This window comes from Artibeus jamaicensis, unplaced genomic scaffold, assembly GCF_021234435.1.
Source record: "Artibeus jamaicensis isolate MK-2021 breed Jamaican fruit bat unplaced genomic scaffold, CSHL_Jam_final scaffold_1964, whole genome shotgun sequence".
Classification (NCBI taxonomy): domain Eukaryota; kingdom Metazoa; phylum Chordata; class Mammalia; order Chiroptera; family Phyllostomidae; genus Artibeus; species Artibeus jamaicensis.
The window spans coordinates 37,938,725-37,954,567 of record NW_026522030.1 but is presented as its reverse complement, the minus strand read 5'-3'; the positions used below and the strand labels follow the sequence as shown (position 1 = coordinate 37,954,567).

The window sequence follows — 15,843 nt, the reverse complement described above, 5'->3', positions numbered from 1 at the left end:
CTACATGGACCCAGAATTTAATTGGGTTACATACAGAATTCAATTATCTCTGATATATGTGTTCCTCTCCCTGCACCTTCCCTTCCTCCCCTGGATAACCCAGTCCACTCATCACAAAAAATGTCTGGAGTGCACAGTGGGGGGAACTGATAGAATTTTCCTAAAAACTCCTGGGAAGTTTCTTGAGCCCCAACTTATTAAGAGCACGTGTCAGACACCCAAACTGCGGTCCTCTATGCCGTTCTTCCATCTAGAAAGAGATCGTAAAATTCTCTCTGGAGAAATCGTCCATTCTCTTCCCTGGTGCCTGGCCTGTCACTTCTCGGCACAGTTTCGCATAGACACCGACTAGTGAGACAATCCATTAAAAAGTTGAGAAAGATTCCTCTTGGGAACAGAATCAGGTGAAGAGAAAAATTGGAGCCTGGGGTTAAAAAAAACCCCAATCTTTCCCATCACTTACTTTCATGCCACGGAGCACAAAGTAATCGCAACCCTTGCCGTCTGCTGGCAGATCGTTGTACGAGTTTGCTCTGCTGATTCTGCCACGGCCGTGGACTAGTGTCAGTGGGGAGGCACCTGCCGGGCCTTGTAAACAGTGCCTGCCTGGAGCGGAACTGACAGGCAGAACTCTGAAGGCGAGTTAAAATAATCAGAGATAATACTTCACATCCAGGAGGAGAGAGCGGAAGCACCCATTCTCCTATTTCCTCTTGTTTCCTCATGATTGAAAGGAATTATCTGCTCTCCAACAGGGATTTCAAGGTCAAGGCTTTTCCTTTTGCAGTTGCAACAGTCAGATCATTCCATCTTCAAAAAGTTCCACTGGTCACATCAGGCCCTCACAGTTCCTAGAAAAAAATGGCTCATTTCTGTTGTCGTCCTTAGGGACTACTAAATTCTCTTCTGTCGAGCATTACTTTCCACTGGCAGAGACACAGCAATTCATCGCTGACCCTAGGTTACAGGATGGGCCATTAAAGGTACTCTGGGGAAGGAAGGCATCTTGAAAACATTTAATTTTTAGAGTCAAAACCATGAACCTAAATAAGTATACAAACCTGAGCAGAAATGTCTGCATCCGCGTTGGACCTCCGCAGTTGCCGGTGTCTTCCTGCTATCCTTCCCACACGTGTTCAGGGGTTTCCAAACTGGAGCCCATTCTCAAGCCCACAGCTCCAGAACACGTCGGGGTTTCACTGTCAAAGTGCAAACCTGCTCACCAAGGAAGGCTCTTCGCCTCCGGGGGAACGCCCCCCCCCAATCTCCTTCTCCCTCCTCCACTTTTGTGTGTGTGACGTCAGCCAAATGGAAGCATGTGCGCTCCATACGCACACACAAACACGGCATGACACTAAAATGGAAACTCAGAACACTCATCTTATCGTATTACAGTGAATAAAAAGTCATTCTTCTAAAACGGTGCCTGTACCATACAGAAGTGTTTGCCTGTTTTTTTTTTCTTCAGGAAAACAGATAGTAACGATGAAAGGATACCTGTGCCTAGTGAGTGAACGCTAAAAATGGATTCCAACTCTTTTATAATTTTAATTTAGGGCCAAAGAAATACAAGAATGTATTTTTAAAAGTCAAACATTACTGCCTAGTTCATGGCCAACACCAAGGTCCTCTCCCCCACTCCTCTCCAACCTTACGTCTTTGAGTATTTCTCCTGGTATCTGCTACGATAATTGTGAGTGGCATGTTTACACCACTCACGCCGATCTTTCCATTTTAGACTTGGCTTCTGCTACAAAAGACTAGGGTTTACTGCTTTTGTGCTCCACCTTCCCTTTTCCTCCCAATGTTACGCTTCCCGGGTAATCAATATTCAGTGTTTGTAGTCTGAAGACTGTGTACTTGCCCTTCCCTGCTGAGACACACACATTGCATTATTGCATTTCTTGCCTGTATAACAGTTGTTTTTAGTGAGAAAAAGAACTGAATTGTTTTTCCATTCGTTTAATTTTCTGTGTACTAATTAATAATTCATGCCCAACGCTCCTGAAACAACCTAAGAGTCCTCTCGGTGCAATCCTATTAGGAAATCTCTCCTTTCCATTCTTTCAGGAGACCTCCTAGGCCACACTGCACTGGGTGCTGCCTTGGCCTGCGTCACGGCCGTCACCTGGGGTCTCCTTCCCTGGCATCCCGCGGGGCCCTGTCTCTTTCCCATGTTGGAGCCCATTTCCCAGTGTCTAGCAGCTTCCCGAGGAAGGTTATACAGGAGGGACCTTTTCTGGGGCCCTGCATGTCTGAAAACACTGTTAGTCCACCTTCTCACCTAACTGGAAATGAGACCGGGTATATGTCTCCCAGGTTTTTGAGAAATCCAACATCACTGTGATTCTTGATCATGTGTAACCTGCGTTTACGTTTCTAAAAGCCTACGGGATATTCTCTTTCTCCCTGTGTTCAGAAATTTCTGTGCGTCTTTTTTGTTTCATTGCTCTAGGTACCCAGTGGAATCTTTTAATCAGGAATTCGCATGTCGGTTGATTCTAGGGCGCAATCTTTCATAATTCCTCCCTTTTTCCTATGTTCCCACTATTTTCCATCCTTTTGACCTAATTCTTCCACTTGAAGATTTCCTCTTTGTCTTCTAACCTTCCTACTGAAGGGTATTTTTAAAATGTTACTTTTAAATTTCTGCTGTCATATTTTTTAGTTAAAAACTGTTTAAAAATTTTTAAATGGCATCTGATCCTAACTCAATGGCTTCCCCGGCTTCCCTTTCCTTTGGGAGGACGTCGGTAAGTGCCGTACAGTTTCCTTCTGCTCTGAGTGCTGCCTCTACTTCTCTGAGTTCTTTCTTTCACTTGCTTGTTTTTGGTGACTTTGTCTTTCACATTAGAGATGTTTTTCAAATGTCTGGTGATCCTTGGATGTCCACGTATATTTAACAGTGTGTTGCAAAAAGCCCACACCTGGCAGTAACCTTTACTGTGGGGTGATGTGATGGAGACCCAGGTATTAGGCTTGGAATCGCCCAGACAGGAGCATCTGTAGGCATCTTCTCTAGGGCCCATTCTCCCGGAGAGGAATACTCTAACCTGCCCTGGGCTCTGGGGTCAGGCGGTTCCAGGTTTGACAGCTCAGACCTCAAAGGTGTCCCGAGTCCCACCGCTTAGCAGGCCCCGTGTTCCGCAAGGCTCTGCGTGCCCAGCCTCAGCTGTGGCTGCTGTCCACGGTTCCAGCGCTTCCCTGGTTCACCCTTCCCTTACAGCAAGCCTCTGGTCTCCTGTGGCCGGGGGAGGAGCTGTCACCGGGCCACATGGGCTGCACAAGGGATCTGGAATCCAACCTCTCCTGTGACAGACTTTCAGACTGTCCTTTTCTCCCAGCCATACTCCCGTCACCTGAGGCATCTGGTGTCTCAAATTCCCAAGCCCATCTTGGGGGTCCACAGCACAAATCCTTACAGACACTCAGCAGGGAAGGCAAAACAGAAACCCATCAGGATCCTTGTCTATGGTAACAAACCATTCGGGTCCCCAAGGCTGCAAACAACAACGGTGGACTCTTTTCTCACATGGCATGTCCACGGGGTCAGCAGGGGGCCCTGCTCATCATGGTCACTTGGGACCCGTGGTAACAGAGGCTCTGACATGAGGCTTCAGGGAGAAAATTCTGCCCTCAGTGGCTTCTGCCTGTTACTGCTCCTATTGCATGGGTCATGCCTACTTCGAGGGGACGAGGAAGCATCGTGCAGGAAGAAAAGGACAGCTGGACATCCTGGGGAGCACTAATGTCCACCACGGCCAGACGCCACTTTAGTGATCCAAAGTTTTGTTGTTCTCAGCTTGCTGCTGTTTCCTGTCTCTTGGTGCTTGTGGCTTTACATTTTTAAAGAAAATGTTTACTGTTACCTTGGTGTAGCTCTAAGAGGGAGCAGAGATAAACACCATTTCGAGCTGTAGAACACACCACTCAAAGTAGCCAACACCCTCCAATTAACGCTGGGTGCTGCTACTGCTGGTCTCTGATCCTGCCGTGACTTTGTCCTCTACTCAGAATGCATTTGTCGCCTACAATGAGATTGGGGGGGGGGGCTGTGGAACTTTTCAGAACTGGTCATTCATTAACAATATTTTTCAAGCAGGGCATTACTAGGCCATTTTCAAACCCCTATCTGGAAAAAGAGAAAGTCTACTAGAGGCAAAGCACTAGTATTTTTTAAATTTTCAGAAAACAATGATCCACCGCAGTGCTGAGCATCTAGTCTGCGTTCAGTAAGTTCTTGCTAATGAGCAACCCTATTTTCGCATTCTGTGCGAGTCACCAGGCAGCAAAAGCCAGTTTGCCCCAAGTGGAGAGAAGAATGCTCAAGTTCTGAGGGAATTAAAAGTACTGCTCAAGGCAGATTTCGCTATCAGTAGTTATCCCTGGCCAGCGGTAACGTGGACGTGTTGTATGTGCTTCGCCGCAGCTTCCGGTCATGCCAATGGCGAATGAATGCACTGCTTTTGTACCAAGAACTGCAGGGTCACTTCCCCAGGTCTGCTGACCACGACCACAGCAGGACGCCCCTGCTGTTAAAACTGTACGTGTGCTAATGAAAGTTAGAGCTCAAATCCACAGACATCATATGGGGAACTGCCTAGATGATAGCTTTTCCCCCTTTAAATCAGTGGTTCTTAATCTTTTTTAAGCTTAATCACAGGGAGAATTTACAAAGCAAAATGAAACAAAACCAGGAAACAAACAAAAAGCCCCAAACCCCGGATTGCTGGGCCCTACTCAGGTATTCTGATTTAGAATGGAATGGCAATAATTTGTATTTTTAACAAGTACCTCCCAGACAGACTTCAGGTCACACTGCTTTTAACAGTACTTCCCATTTTCTGTGTGGAATGCGCATTCAGGAAGTATTTTTTGATGCTGATGTGGAAATCAACAGAACATATATACTTATATTTCTCCCCCACAATACCATCAAAGAGGTAGCAAATGAAGGTCCTTCCTATAGATATGGCATGATGGATGAAGTACAACCCCCAAATTCAAATGGTTTAAAACCAACTGGTGGAGTATTTTAAAGCACAGGTTAGGTTTGGGGTTTTGCTTTGTATTAACTATTCATAACCCAGTAAGCTTTACTCACCAGTTTCTTGGCATCAAGCTGAATTTCCGGGAGTCTGGGTTTCTAAAGCATCATCCAACATTCTAGAATTAATTCCACCTTTGGAGTGAAACGATGCACGAGAGGGTTAAGTTGTCCTAGTATAAATGAGTAAGAGCAAGCCTCCTGCCTTGCACAGTGTAGGCTGTGCTGTGGGTTCATCGTGAGGCTGCTGGGAACACGTGGTTGAGCTGGTCATTTCACAGGAGAAAGCTGAAGGAGCGGCCAGGCCAGCATCAGGACTTTGCTCCTATGGCCTTCTCCAAGTTTCTAAAAGAGTATGGAACCAGGCCTCTTGCCAGCTCCCTACTTTCGAAAAGCTGCTCCATTTCTACTTTATGTGCAAAATGCTTGTTGTACTCTCCCCACTTAGCTGGGAGGAGCCTGGAAACAGCTAGAGGTCAAAGGGAAGTCTACCTGTGGGCACACCTGTTTTGACCTTTTGGATGTGAAGCCTGGGAAACAGAAGTGAGGCACAGGGCATCGTGGACGAGGCTGACCCAGTGCTGCCCCCTTGCTGGGGAGGATGCAGGTCCTTGGCCAACAGTTCTCCAGCTTTTCCTTCAAGGTGCCAGCGATAAAATCAGCTAACAGCAAATGTCGATTGTTACTGAAAGAGGAGGTGAGTGATACCTCTCTGACCCGCATAGCCCTTCTGGTATAAGTAAAATGAACGGCTTCCAATAACGGTTTCTTACTCCAAAGATATATTGAGAAGCAGCTTAGTGCCATCGTAAAATGAAGAATTAAATGAAATTGAATTGAACCTCTTGGACCTTTTTTACTCGAAGCTCCCATTTTAATCGAAGTTGCTTAAAACTTTTTCAAAAAGAATGGGAAAGTGAGAGTCAAAGTGGAAAGGGAATCGTTATAACTGGGTAATGGGGCAAAGGTTAATCTTCTTGATTTATTTTGTATAGATTGTAACACTCAAGCTTGCCATGTTATCAAATTTCTTACGTATTTCAAAAATGAAAACTAAAATGTTGACAGGGACAGCAACAGGTTTCTGTACCTCTTCACAAAGAAGCACAACTCAGTTTAAAGCCAAAAACATGTCTTTTGTGACATGAAAAAGACACTCTGGTATGACTGGAAGGGAAAATTAAGCACTTGCTCAAAGCCACATTGAGGCACAAGGGGGTAAAAACTGCAGAAACTCCTGGCAGAAAAGGGCTCTAAAATGATTCCCCTGAAAAGGCCACACTCTCTGTCTCAAACCTCTCAGGGGTTGCTTTAAAGCGGTGGTTCTTACATTCTGGTCCGGGGACCAGCTGCACGGGCTTCGCCTGGGAACTTGTCAGCGACAAACATCACCTGAACCCTGTGAGCCCAGAAAACAGCAACGGTTAAGAGCCGTGCCCTGCCTCCCCCCACCCTCTGTGTTTTGGCAACAGCCTACTGCAGCAAACCCCCCACCCCATATGACTTAGATGAGACTCACAGGTAGGTGCCCTTGTCTACCGAGGACAAAGCCAGACAGACCCTCCACGTTCCCATTAGCTGAACTTTGGATTAATCAGAACAAAGTACTGGTTAACCAATCTTTGGTTAAGCTTCTCTCCTTCCTCCAGGTCCTTGAACTTTGGCCAGTCTACAACTCCTCTACAGCAGCCCTTCCTGACACTATGCTGGTCTCAGGTTAAAACATTCTCTCATCTGCAAATGCATTCAAACCAGCTTTCTTCCCACTTCCTCATACCTGTCCTTTTAGCCTACCCCTACAGACCCTTGCAGATCTCAGAGATCCTCCTACTGCCAGCCTTCCCTCCACCCCTTCCCCATTACAATAGCACCATCCTCCCCTCGGGGGATACTCCTTTCCAAGAGTCTCTCCTTATTCAATGAAGACTTGCGGTGTTTTGTTTTGACATCAGAAATACAAATTCTCAGGTCCCACCCTAGACCTTCTAAATGAGAGAGGGGGGTGGGGAGGCAAGGGGTGGAGGGTGCGCCTAAAACTCCATTTCTGAACAAGTGCTCTCGGGGCAGTTTGAGAACCGCTGATTCACAGCGACACCTCTAAGATCTGATGAGCGCATTCAACACTTTAACTCCCAGTCACCTGTGTTCTGTTCTTTCTTGCTTGCTTGCTGGTGGCCAGCTGCTTTTTATTTCTATTTATCTTTAATATTTTAATTGTATTTTCCATTCCTATTGAATCCCTTTATACTCCCCTGCCCCCTGCAATCACCACACCGTTGTCCAAGTCCCAGGAGTCCATTTTTCCTTTTGGCTGGACCCCTTCCCCGCCAACTTCCCTCCCCCATCCATAGCTGTCATCCCGCTCTCTAGAAGCCTATCTCTATTGTTTCACTCGTCCTTAAGTGCAAGCTGTTTTTGAGACTTTCAGTGCGCACATTTTTAGCACCCCCACAGACCATTTTGCTTATAAAATCACTTTCCAATGACAAACAAGATCACGCAGCACCCGTTTCCCCTGCCGACCACGCGCAAACCGGAGCAGGCCGGAACCCGCGTGTACTTACATCTCCATCTCCGAGCCTCTGGTCCTCACAATCTCTGGTGGGGCTAATATCCTGGCGCATGACCCAGATGGGCTCTTTGGGTTCGTCGGGGGTGTAAGGCGAACGGATGGTCCTGGTTTTCACCTCCTCGATGGCCTCCTTGATGTCCTTGATGGCCAGCGAGATGGCGTCCCTCTTCTCCTTGTTGTACCGCTGCACCGCCTCACCGCCCGCGGTGCCGGCCGACCGCTGCTGCCCCGCCGGCGCTGGCTGCTCCGGGCTGTCGGGGCGGCCCCCGCTGGGCGTGGAGGCGCGCTCCAGGTCCTGCTCGGCCTCTGGCATGTCCTCGGCCGCTTTGTCCAGACTCTGCGAGCTCATGCTCTGTTTGACCTCGGCCACGATCTGGTCGATGTCCTCCTCCTGCTCGTAGCTGTCCATGCGCGGGTAGGGAGCGAACTCGGCCTCCTTTTCGGGGCTGTCCGACTCGCCGTCCGAGCGCTCGTCGTAGTGGTGCAGCCGCGCGCCCAGGGCCTCCTGGCGGTACGCGGCCGCCTCGTCGCGCTCCTCCTCGTACAGCCGCAGACCGTCGCGCGCGTCCAGCTCCGGTGCGTCCCCGATCTCTTCGTACACGTGCTCCTGGAGGGCCCCGTAGTCCGCGTAGGGCTCGGCATAGGGCTCGTCCTCGCCGCGATGGAAGAGCCGGTGCGTGTAGACGTAGCCCGAATAGGCCGCGTTCATGGCCTCCTCGTGCTCCAGCGAGTGGAAGTGCAGGTGGTTGGGCAGCGCGCGGCGGTGCGTGGCCTCCGCGTGCTCCGCCTCCGCCTGCTCCGTGTACTCCTCGGCCTCGGGTCTGTACTGCACGGCGTAGGCGCTCTCGTCCTCCGGGTCCTGCCCGCGCTCCGGGTCGTAGCCGTCGCGGGCCGCGGCGATCACGTCGCCCTCAGCTGTGTCCGTGTGGTTGTGGAAGCCGCTCTCCGTGCTGGCCGAGCGCGCCAGGCAGTCCCCGCGCTCTTCGTCCTCCTGCGGCCCAGGCTGGGCCTGGGGGTCCTCGATGGGGCGCCCGCGCGGGGCGCGGCCCGCATGGTGCTGCTGCAGCTGCTGCTGCGGCGGCTGCTCCTCTTCCACTTCCGGGCGCTCCAGGTCGGCCTCCACTGACTCGTTCACCTCCCCGCCTGCCGCCTCCTCGGTCACCTCCACCTCCGCGGCCCCCTCCAAGTGGTTCATGGTGGGCGTCGGGACGGCTGGGAGAGAGGCTGGGCCGGCTTACTGCACTCTCATTTTGTCTCACCCGGCTGGAAAAACAAAGGGGGGGGCATGTTAGGTGGTTGGGGCTGCAGTCTCCAGCCGAGTACCAAGATGGCCATGAAAGCAGCTGTTATTGATCCCTTCTGAATCTTGGTCAATTAAAATAAATGATTGCAAATTTCAGCTCACTCTGACAGCACCCAGTTCATTTTCCTTGTATGTCGTATTGTAATTTGTAATTACACATCTACTTGTTTAATTGCTTACTGGCTTTCTCCCTTACCCCCCACCCCTTCCACTGAGAGCCTCATGAGAGTGTTAGCTCTCCACCGAGAGCTTACCGTTCAGGCTCCATTTCTGATGCGTAAAGAGAACTACTAAACTGAATGGGCCGAGTGACACATTTTCCATCTGCTGAGGAATACATCTCTCAACTAGGGTCCTAAATATCTTTAGAAACGATTGTTCACATTTCAAGGGGAGAAAACTCTAAAAATGTTTTGAAGCCATTGCTATCAGTACAAATAAGCAGCCACTCTGAGGGAGGTTCTCAGCCCCACCAGCGAGCCATGGGCCTGCCATTACTGGCTATTTTTTCACGGGTGGCCACATAGGAGACTGGACTCATTTCCTGTAGCAGGGAGTACACAGGGAGAAGAGACTTAGAGTTGTCCGTTTGTTGTGAATACTCAAGGAGGTGGACATACAGGATTCAGGGTTTCCCAAACTCATTTGACTAGGAAGCTTCCCCCCACCCAGAAGCCAGAGTTCTGACAAATACACTTAAGAAACACTGACTAGCTCACTCCCCGCAGACATTCCATACAACACATGGGCCAAAACAGGCTACCTGTGTTTCCTGTATGAGGCCGCTCTGAAAAGACAACAGTAAAAACTGTATTATGTACTACAACTCTGATAAATACAAAGCTAGTGCTCACAGAGCGGGGCACTAACGAACCAAACAGTCCCCCAGGTCCTATTGCTCTGTGGGTGTCAGCTGTGTGTGGACAGTGCTAGAGATACAGGGACAAGCACCCAAAGCGTCCAAATGGCCAACAGTTCGTGAGGATCACTTGTAGAGCTAAACAAACTTTGTCTTCAGTGAAACTATGTTTTTCTATCTTACATGCATTAAAAAGAAGTTTTAGTTTATTCTGTGTTAAAACTGTAGTTGACCAGTGGATGGTGCTTTCTGCACCAGGAAGTGGAAAGGAAGTGGAAAGGAAGTGGGATTTCCGTGCATGTGCACACGCTAAATCACGGTAAGGAAAGAAACCCGTTCTTTGGGGGAAACGCTGTTACAATAATGTACTTTGGAAAGTGTAGTTTATAGTCACTGAGTGCATTTTCCTTACACCCCCATCCAAAGCCTCAGAGGAGTGTTTATGCATGAAGTGTTTTTATTTCACTTATTGCCATGGTTTCAAGAATATCATGTGGGTTGTGGTTTTGACAAGTAACTTAATAACAAGCATTTATTTGAGGAATTTCCCTCGGACAGAGGCAGATGGGAACTTTGAAAGATGGAGCTGACGTCGGTGGTCACGCTCACAGTTAGCACGTAAGGTAACTGCTCCCCATAAGGTACATTCCCCGTACCCTCGAAAATTTGTATTTTAGAGGCAGTATTTACAAATGAATATTAAAGCTATTTTTAAAGAATCCCAGGTTATTGCGAGAATATGTATTGGTACAACCTTTTTGAAAAGCAATTTGGTAAGATGAATTAAAATTTCCAAAAAATAACATACTTTTACTCCAGTAATTCTATGTATAGAAATCTTAAAAACAAAACAAAGCAAACAAACAAACAAACCCTACCCTCAAATATGGACAAAGATGTCTCTCAGTGTATTTGCTTTAAAAGCACAAATTATGAACACTAAATATTAAGCGCTAACATTTCCTCACTACCCATAAGTACAGTGCTTCCTTAGCATGTGAGTTCATACTGCGACGGAGGAGGCGAGTTTTCTTCCCTGAGGGGCGGCATGTGGAGTCCCCACAGCACTCACAGCCAGCCTGCCACAGCCGAACACGTCCGGCCTCCTCGCCCTCTCTCCCCGCCCTGGCTCCCAAACCTCGCCCACCTCCCAGGTTTCCTGTTGGGGTGAATGCCACCCCCAGCCACCCAGTCACCCAAGTCCCATATCCAGGAATCGTTACCTGCTTGTCTCTTTGCCTCACTTCCTTCCCCAAACCGAGGACTGAGGCCATTGTCTTAATAAACTCTTGCATTCTCCTCACTGCTACTGCCAATGCCACCGCCACTGCCTGGCCTTGGTGCGTCTTGACTGCACAATTGTTTCCTTGACTAATTTCTCAGTCCTCTCCAGTCCAGCCTTCCACTGCCAGCCTGATGATCTTTCTAAAATACAAATCTCAGTCCCATAACCCTATTTCCCAAACTTCTCAGCAAGTCTTCTCTAGAGCATAGTACAAATGCTTAACCAACTATAAACCAGGCACTACTAGGCATTTTCTACATAGTGAGCCATTTAATGATCACGCAAGCCTATGAAGAGAGTACCGTTATATTCTCCTCATAGAGTATCATCAGCTCTTTTAAAAATGAGGATATGCAGGCACTGTGGGGTGACTGTGTGGGTCACACACCTGGGGAGTGATCGACCAGTAGAATAGTGTCTGACCTCCTTGTCTAGCTCTGTGCTCTTGGCAAACAAAACCCTTGGGTCCTCTGGCTCCTCAGGCCTCATCGCCACACTTAACCTGCACCCTGGATGCTGACACCCTGAGTTCTGACACTGGTTCTAACTGCGCCCCCAGCCGCAGCCTATTCTTTACCTATAACTTTTCTTTGGTGAACCTGCTTCTCTTTCCCAGAGCAAGTTCATACTTGATGAGTTTCTGTTGATGAGGAACACCTGCCAGCCTCCAGGCAATGTTCCAGGCACTGGGACGGAGCAGTGACCAAGCCAGACAAACTTCTCTGCTCTCAGGAAGCCCACCACTCTAGTGAGTGGTTGGAGGGGTGAATGGAAAGGAGGGAGAAACAGACATAATTATGTTAATAAACTGTGAAGAGCAGGACCAATAAAATGGCATTGATCCAATCAAGATAGCATAGAGTATGTAAAAGAAAATGGAGTCACTCAGGTCAACTAAGATGACTTCCAGTCAGCCATGATACTTTGGTTTAAGAGGGAAACTACCTAAGTCACACAAGACACATCTAGCAAGGAGACACACCTAAGATGTCTGCACATGTGACCAGAATATCCATGTCTGCAGAGTGGGACCATCCATAGACAGCCTCTGGGGAGAGTCCCCACTTGTCATCGGGGATGCCAAGACACTTATTTACCAAGAGACCCAGAAGGGTGGGGTACAGCACTCTCGGGTATGTCTGAGGTAGTTTCAAACAACTGCCGAGGCCGCTGTGCTCCTCACACCAGAGTGCTGCTCCACGCCACACCGACCTCCCTTGGCTTCGGTGGCTGGAGGTTCTGCCCTGCTGCACTGGGGACTTCGTGTGCTTTGCTGCCCGCCTAGCTCCAGACATTCTTCCTTGTGAGATGCTGATGGCTCCCGTACCCACCTCGCTGTCTGTCTGACCTGCGGATTGAGACTCTGGGACTCGGGTTTGTTACACCCCATCGATTGCTCTGTGTGTGTGTTATATTTCTCTTAGATTGTTAGAGTGTGAATAGCATATTAACATATGTTGATGTTCTCCTTTGAGTGAACCTGCATTCAACAAAAACTGCGTGAATAGCACAGTTATCTTGCATGACTCTTATCTATTCCCTGGTGCCAGCATGCTCAGCAGGCAGCTAGCCAAGCAGCTGCCCAGCTGACTTAGAGGAAAGACTCTTCGGTGAACATATGCTTGTGACATAAACGAATGACATAACTTCAGATAGTGAAAAAGTTCATGAAGAAAATAATACAAGGTAATGGCACAGAAAGTAACAGGGAGGGGGGTTATGTAGATAGTGGCCGAAGGAGGTGGTATTTGCACAGAGGCCTGAATAATAAAGGAACAGGAGGCCAAGGAAAAAGGTCTGAGGGCCAGGTCTGGGCTGAGAAGGGACTGGCTGTGTTCAAGGACAGAAAGAATGCTTGTGAAGTGAGTGAAGGATAGTGCGGTGGTGATGAGGGCAGAGAGGGGAAGGGACTGGGCAGGACAAGGCCTGGTGCATCGGGGTAGAGAATTTGGATTTTATTTCAAGTGCAGTGGCATGCTAGTGGGGGGTTTTAAGAAGGGGAGTGAGAAAGTCTGATTAACCCCACATTTGTCCCCACTGTACTTGTCTATCATTATATGTATCATTATCATAGTACCTGTCATTCTGAGTGACAATTCCTTATAAATATGCAGTCCTGGGGAAAAGAGGACCTGTCATTTATCCTTGATTCCCCAGTGCCAAGCACAGGGGGTGCACAGTAGGCAGTTAATAAATTTTTAGTGGTTAAAAAGAAAACAATTATTTCCTCCCAGTATCTGGGTCCTTCTAGACATCGGCAGGCTCAGCCTTTGGAGAAGAACTCTTCTCGTCTTTCCATCTTGAATCTGCTGCCTCATCCATCTATGAAACGTTGTTCACCTTCTGATGCCCTAAGTGCTCAAAGAACCCCAGTGATCCAACATTTTCCTACATTTGAGTGTGTTGGTCCAGTTGGCATTTAGTGGACATGTACCATGCAGTGTGTAAGGCAAAGGGGACACAAACGTTTCTGAACCATGGTCCCAGCCCTCAAGGGCTGACCGCTTCAATAATAATACCTGGTGATCAGTGCAAAATAGAAACAGGGTCAAACTACAAAGGAAGCCTAGTTAAAACAACAGCAGAAACCACAATGGCCTTTGTGAATCATAGGTTCTTACAGATTCTGCATTTCATGAGCTCAGAAACATCCTAGGAAGGAAAGCCTAAGAGAGGAGTGCCATCATTCAATCAGTGTCCTCAATTATAACCCGTGTACCTCTGGAGGCTGAGAGTAGGAGAAGGAGCAGCCAGTTGAGTAAATTCCTCTACCTCTACAAAAGGCTGGAGCCATAGCATAGACAGGCCAGCCAGTTGCCTCAGCAGGAGCCCCCACTTAACAGGGTGAGGGGGTGCTGGGGCATTTTGGCTGCAGCAGTGAGGGAATCGAGGCTGTCAGAAGTGAAGCACATCTGACCTTTGGTGCTGCGATGTTCCACAGCCAGACTGGAGAAGGGAACAAAGGGAGGGAATTCCACAGCAGTGTACCACTTAGAAATAAAGTATTTCACAAGTCAGCAGCTGAATCCAGGTATCTCACAACGTTAGCTGAGGTTTGTGCTGGTTTGGGATTAATAGAAAGGAGGGCTGTAAAGGACACCAGTGAGTCTGTTCGTAAGTAGTCGAGATAGGAATTCCCAGCTGACTCTCCTTTTAACACATTCAGAAGTAGTTCTAGAAGAAGGGTCTTACTGAAGACAAAATGCAAGGTAAAAAAGAACACAAGGAATTATACCAGGTTGTTCACACAAAGGGCACTGTGTGCTGGGGAGTGGAGTCATGGGCTTATAGTGACACAGGTGTTGGGAAAACACATCAAGATGGGGGCAGAGAAGTGGGAAAAGGAGACTATACTAGCCACCCTCTCTCCTGAAAAATCTAGAATGAACAACATGATTTCATTTATATAAGTTTTTATACTTTTGTGTTGGGAACTGCCCTGCCTGGTTTCAAAAGCTGTAACGCCCCCATGGCTAAGGCTGAGTGAGTGACCTTCGAACCATAAACCACTAAGGAGACAAAGCTTATCTCCCTGGTAGGGGCACCGCTTCTGTTCCTTTTTGTTTCACCCTGCCTGGCCCCCAGTGCTTGATCAGTTAGCCAATGACAGGTAAGATTCCCCAAGGGGGGAATGACCTAAGACAGGCATGATCATGGGGAGGCACCAGGGAAGGACTTGGGGGGCTACAGCAAAAGGGGGTGGTGGACCCTCACCCCTCAGCTTTGACATAGCCTGAGTCCTCATTATGTCTGCAAGAAGTCTCCTAATCTCTTGGCTTCCTTACTTCCCCTGCCTGATTTAAGCCTGAAACAATGCTGGAGGTGGGTGCGGCCCTGTGCTGGAAAGGGTGGGTTCCCTAGAGTGGTCAGGCCTAAGAAAGAATATGTAAAATCCTGTGAAATCTGCTTTGTTTAGAATGCTCTCAATTAAATGATAAGGGTCCAGGAGAAGTGAGTTTGTTCCTCAGAGTTTTATGGCTCTTTAGCCATCAGACTCTGACTCAAAATACGCCCTCAGAGTTCTTTGCATGTTTGATTTTCACTGCCTGATAATGATTAATAAGCTTTACCTGTATTCTTGTGCAAAACGAACCCAGTAAAAGCCCATCAAGGCGAGGGTCAGGGCACTCTCCCCTTGAGGGAGTAGCCATGCTGTCCCTTTTTTTCCACAGGACTCGGTAGTCCGTGTGAATGTCTTGTTTCTCATCGATAACACCGCGGACATTGCGGGCTGGTGTCTGCGTCACTTTTGCATATATTCAAGAAGTACAATCACTTCCCATGGATATAATGAATGGTCTTCATCTCCCTCCACTAGAGTTGGAAGTAAAGTCCTATTTCTTAGGACTGCAGCCTGTTCTAATCCACCTGCCCACATACTGTTCCAGTCAACACGACATGTGATATCAAGCCATTGGAGAGGCTGCCACTGACCCTGAGACTGTGGTGACCTAGTAATTTCCAAAGCAACAAACATTTGGGGTTGCCAAATAAGATTATGCCCTGGATGGAGTGCACACACACACACACACATGTAAACTGTGTAGGCTGGGATATTAATAGCTCTCATTTTTTTAAAAAAGGATGACAGAATAAGAATGACCAGGTATTCTTATCTATCTCCCCTACCCTATAAATGATTTTACATGAAGTAAGTCAATTGTGAAACATCTCTGGGAATCCAAAGGTCATCAAAAACCCCACTCAAATCATCAGCTTTTCTAAACATAATGCATCTATAAGCAAGAAAGAATAATATCATTCATTAAAGGTTAAT

General features: G+C 48.0%; 1 protein-coding gene across 3 annotated transcripts in view; it reads right to left on the bottom strand.

Annotated features, from left to right (window-relative positions):
- Positions 1-15,843, bottom strand: part of APBA1 (amyloid beta precursor protein binding family A member 1) — a 198,533-nt gene that overhangs the window by 55,761 nt on the left and 126,929 nt on the right. For all 3 annotated transcript variants that reach the window (XM_037157604.2, XM_037157605.2, XM_053656511.1), the window contains exon 2: positions 7,612-8,882. In XM_037157604.2, the coding sequence (XP_037013499.2) occupies positions 7,612-8,814 (1,203 nt within the window). In that variant the 5' untranslated portion in view covers positions 8,815-8,882. The remainder of the gene's footprint in view (positions 1-7,611; positions 8,883-15,843) is intronic.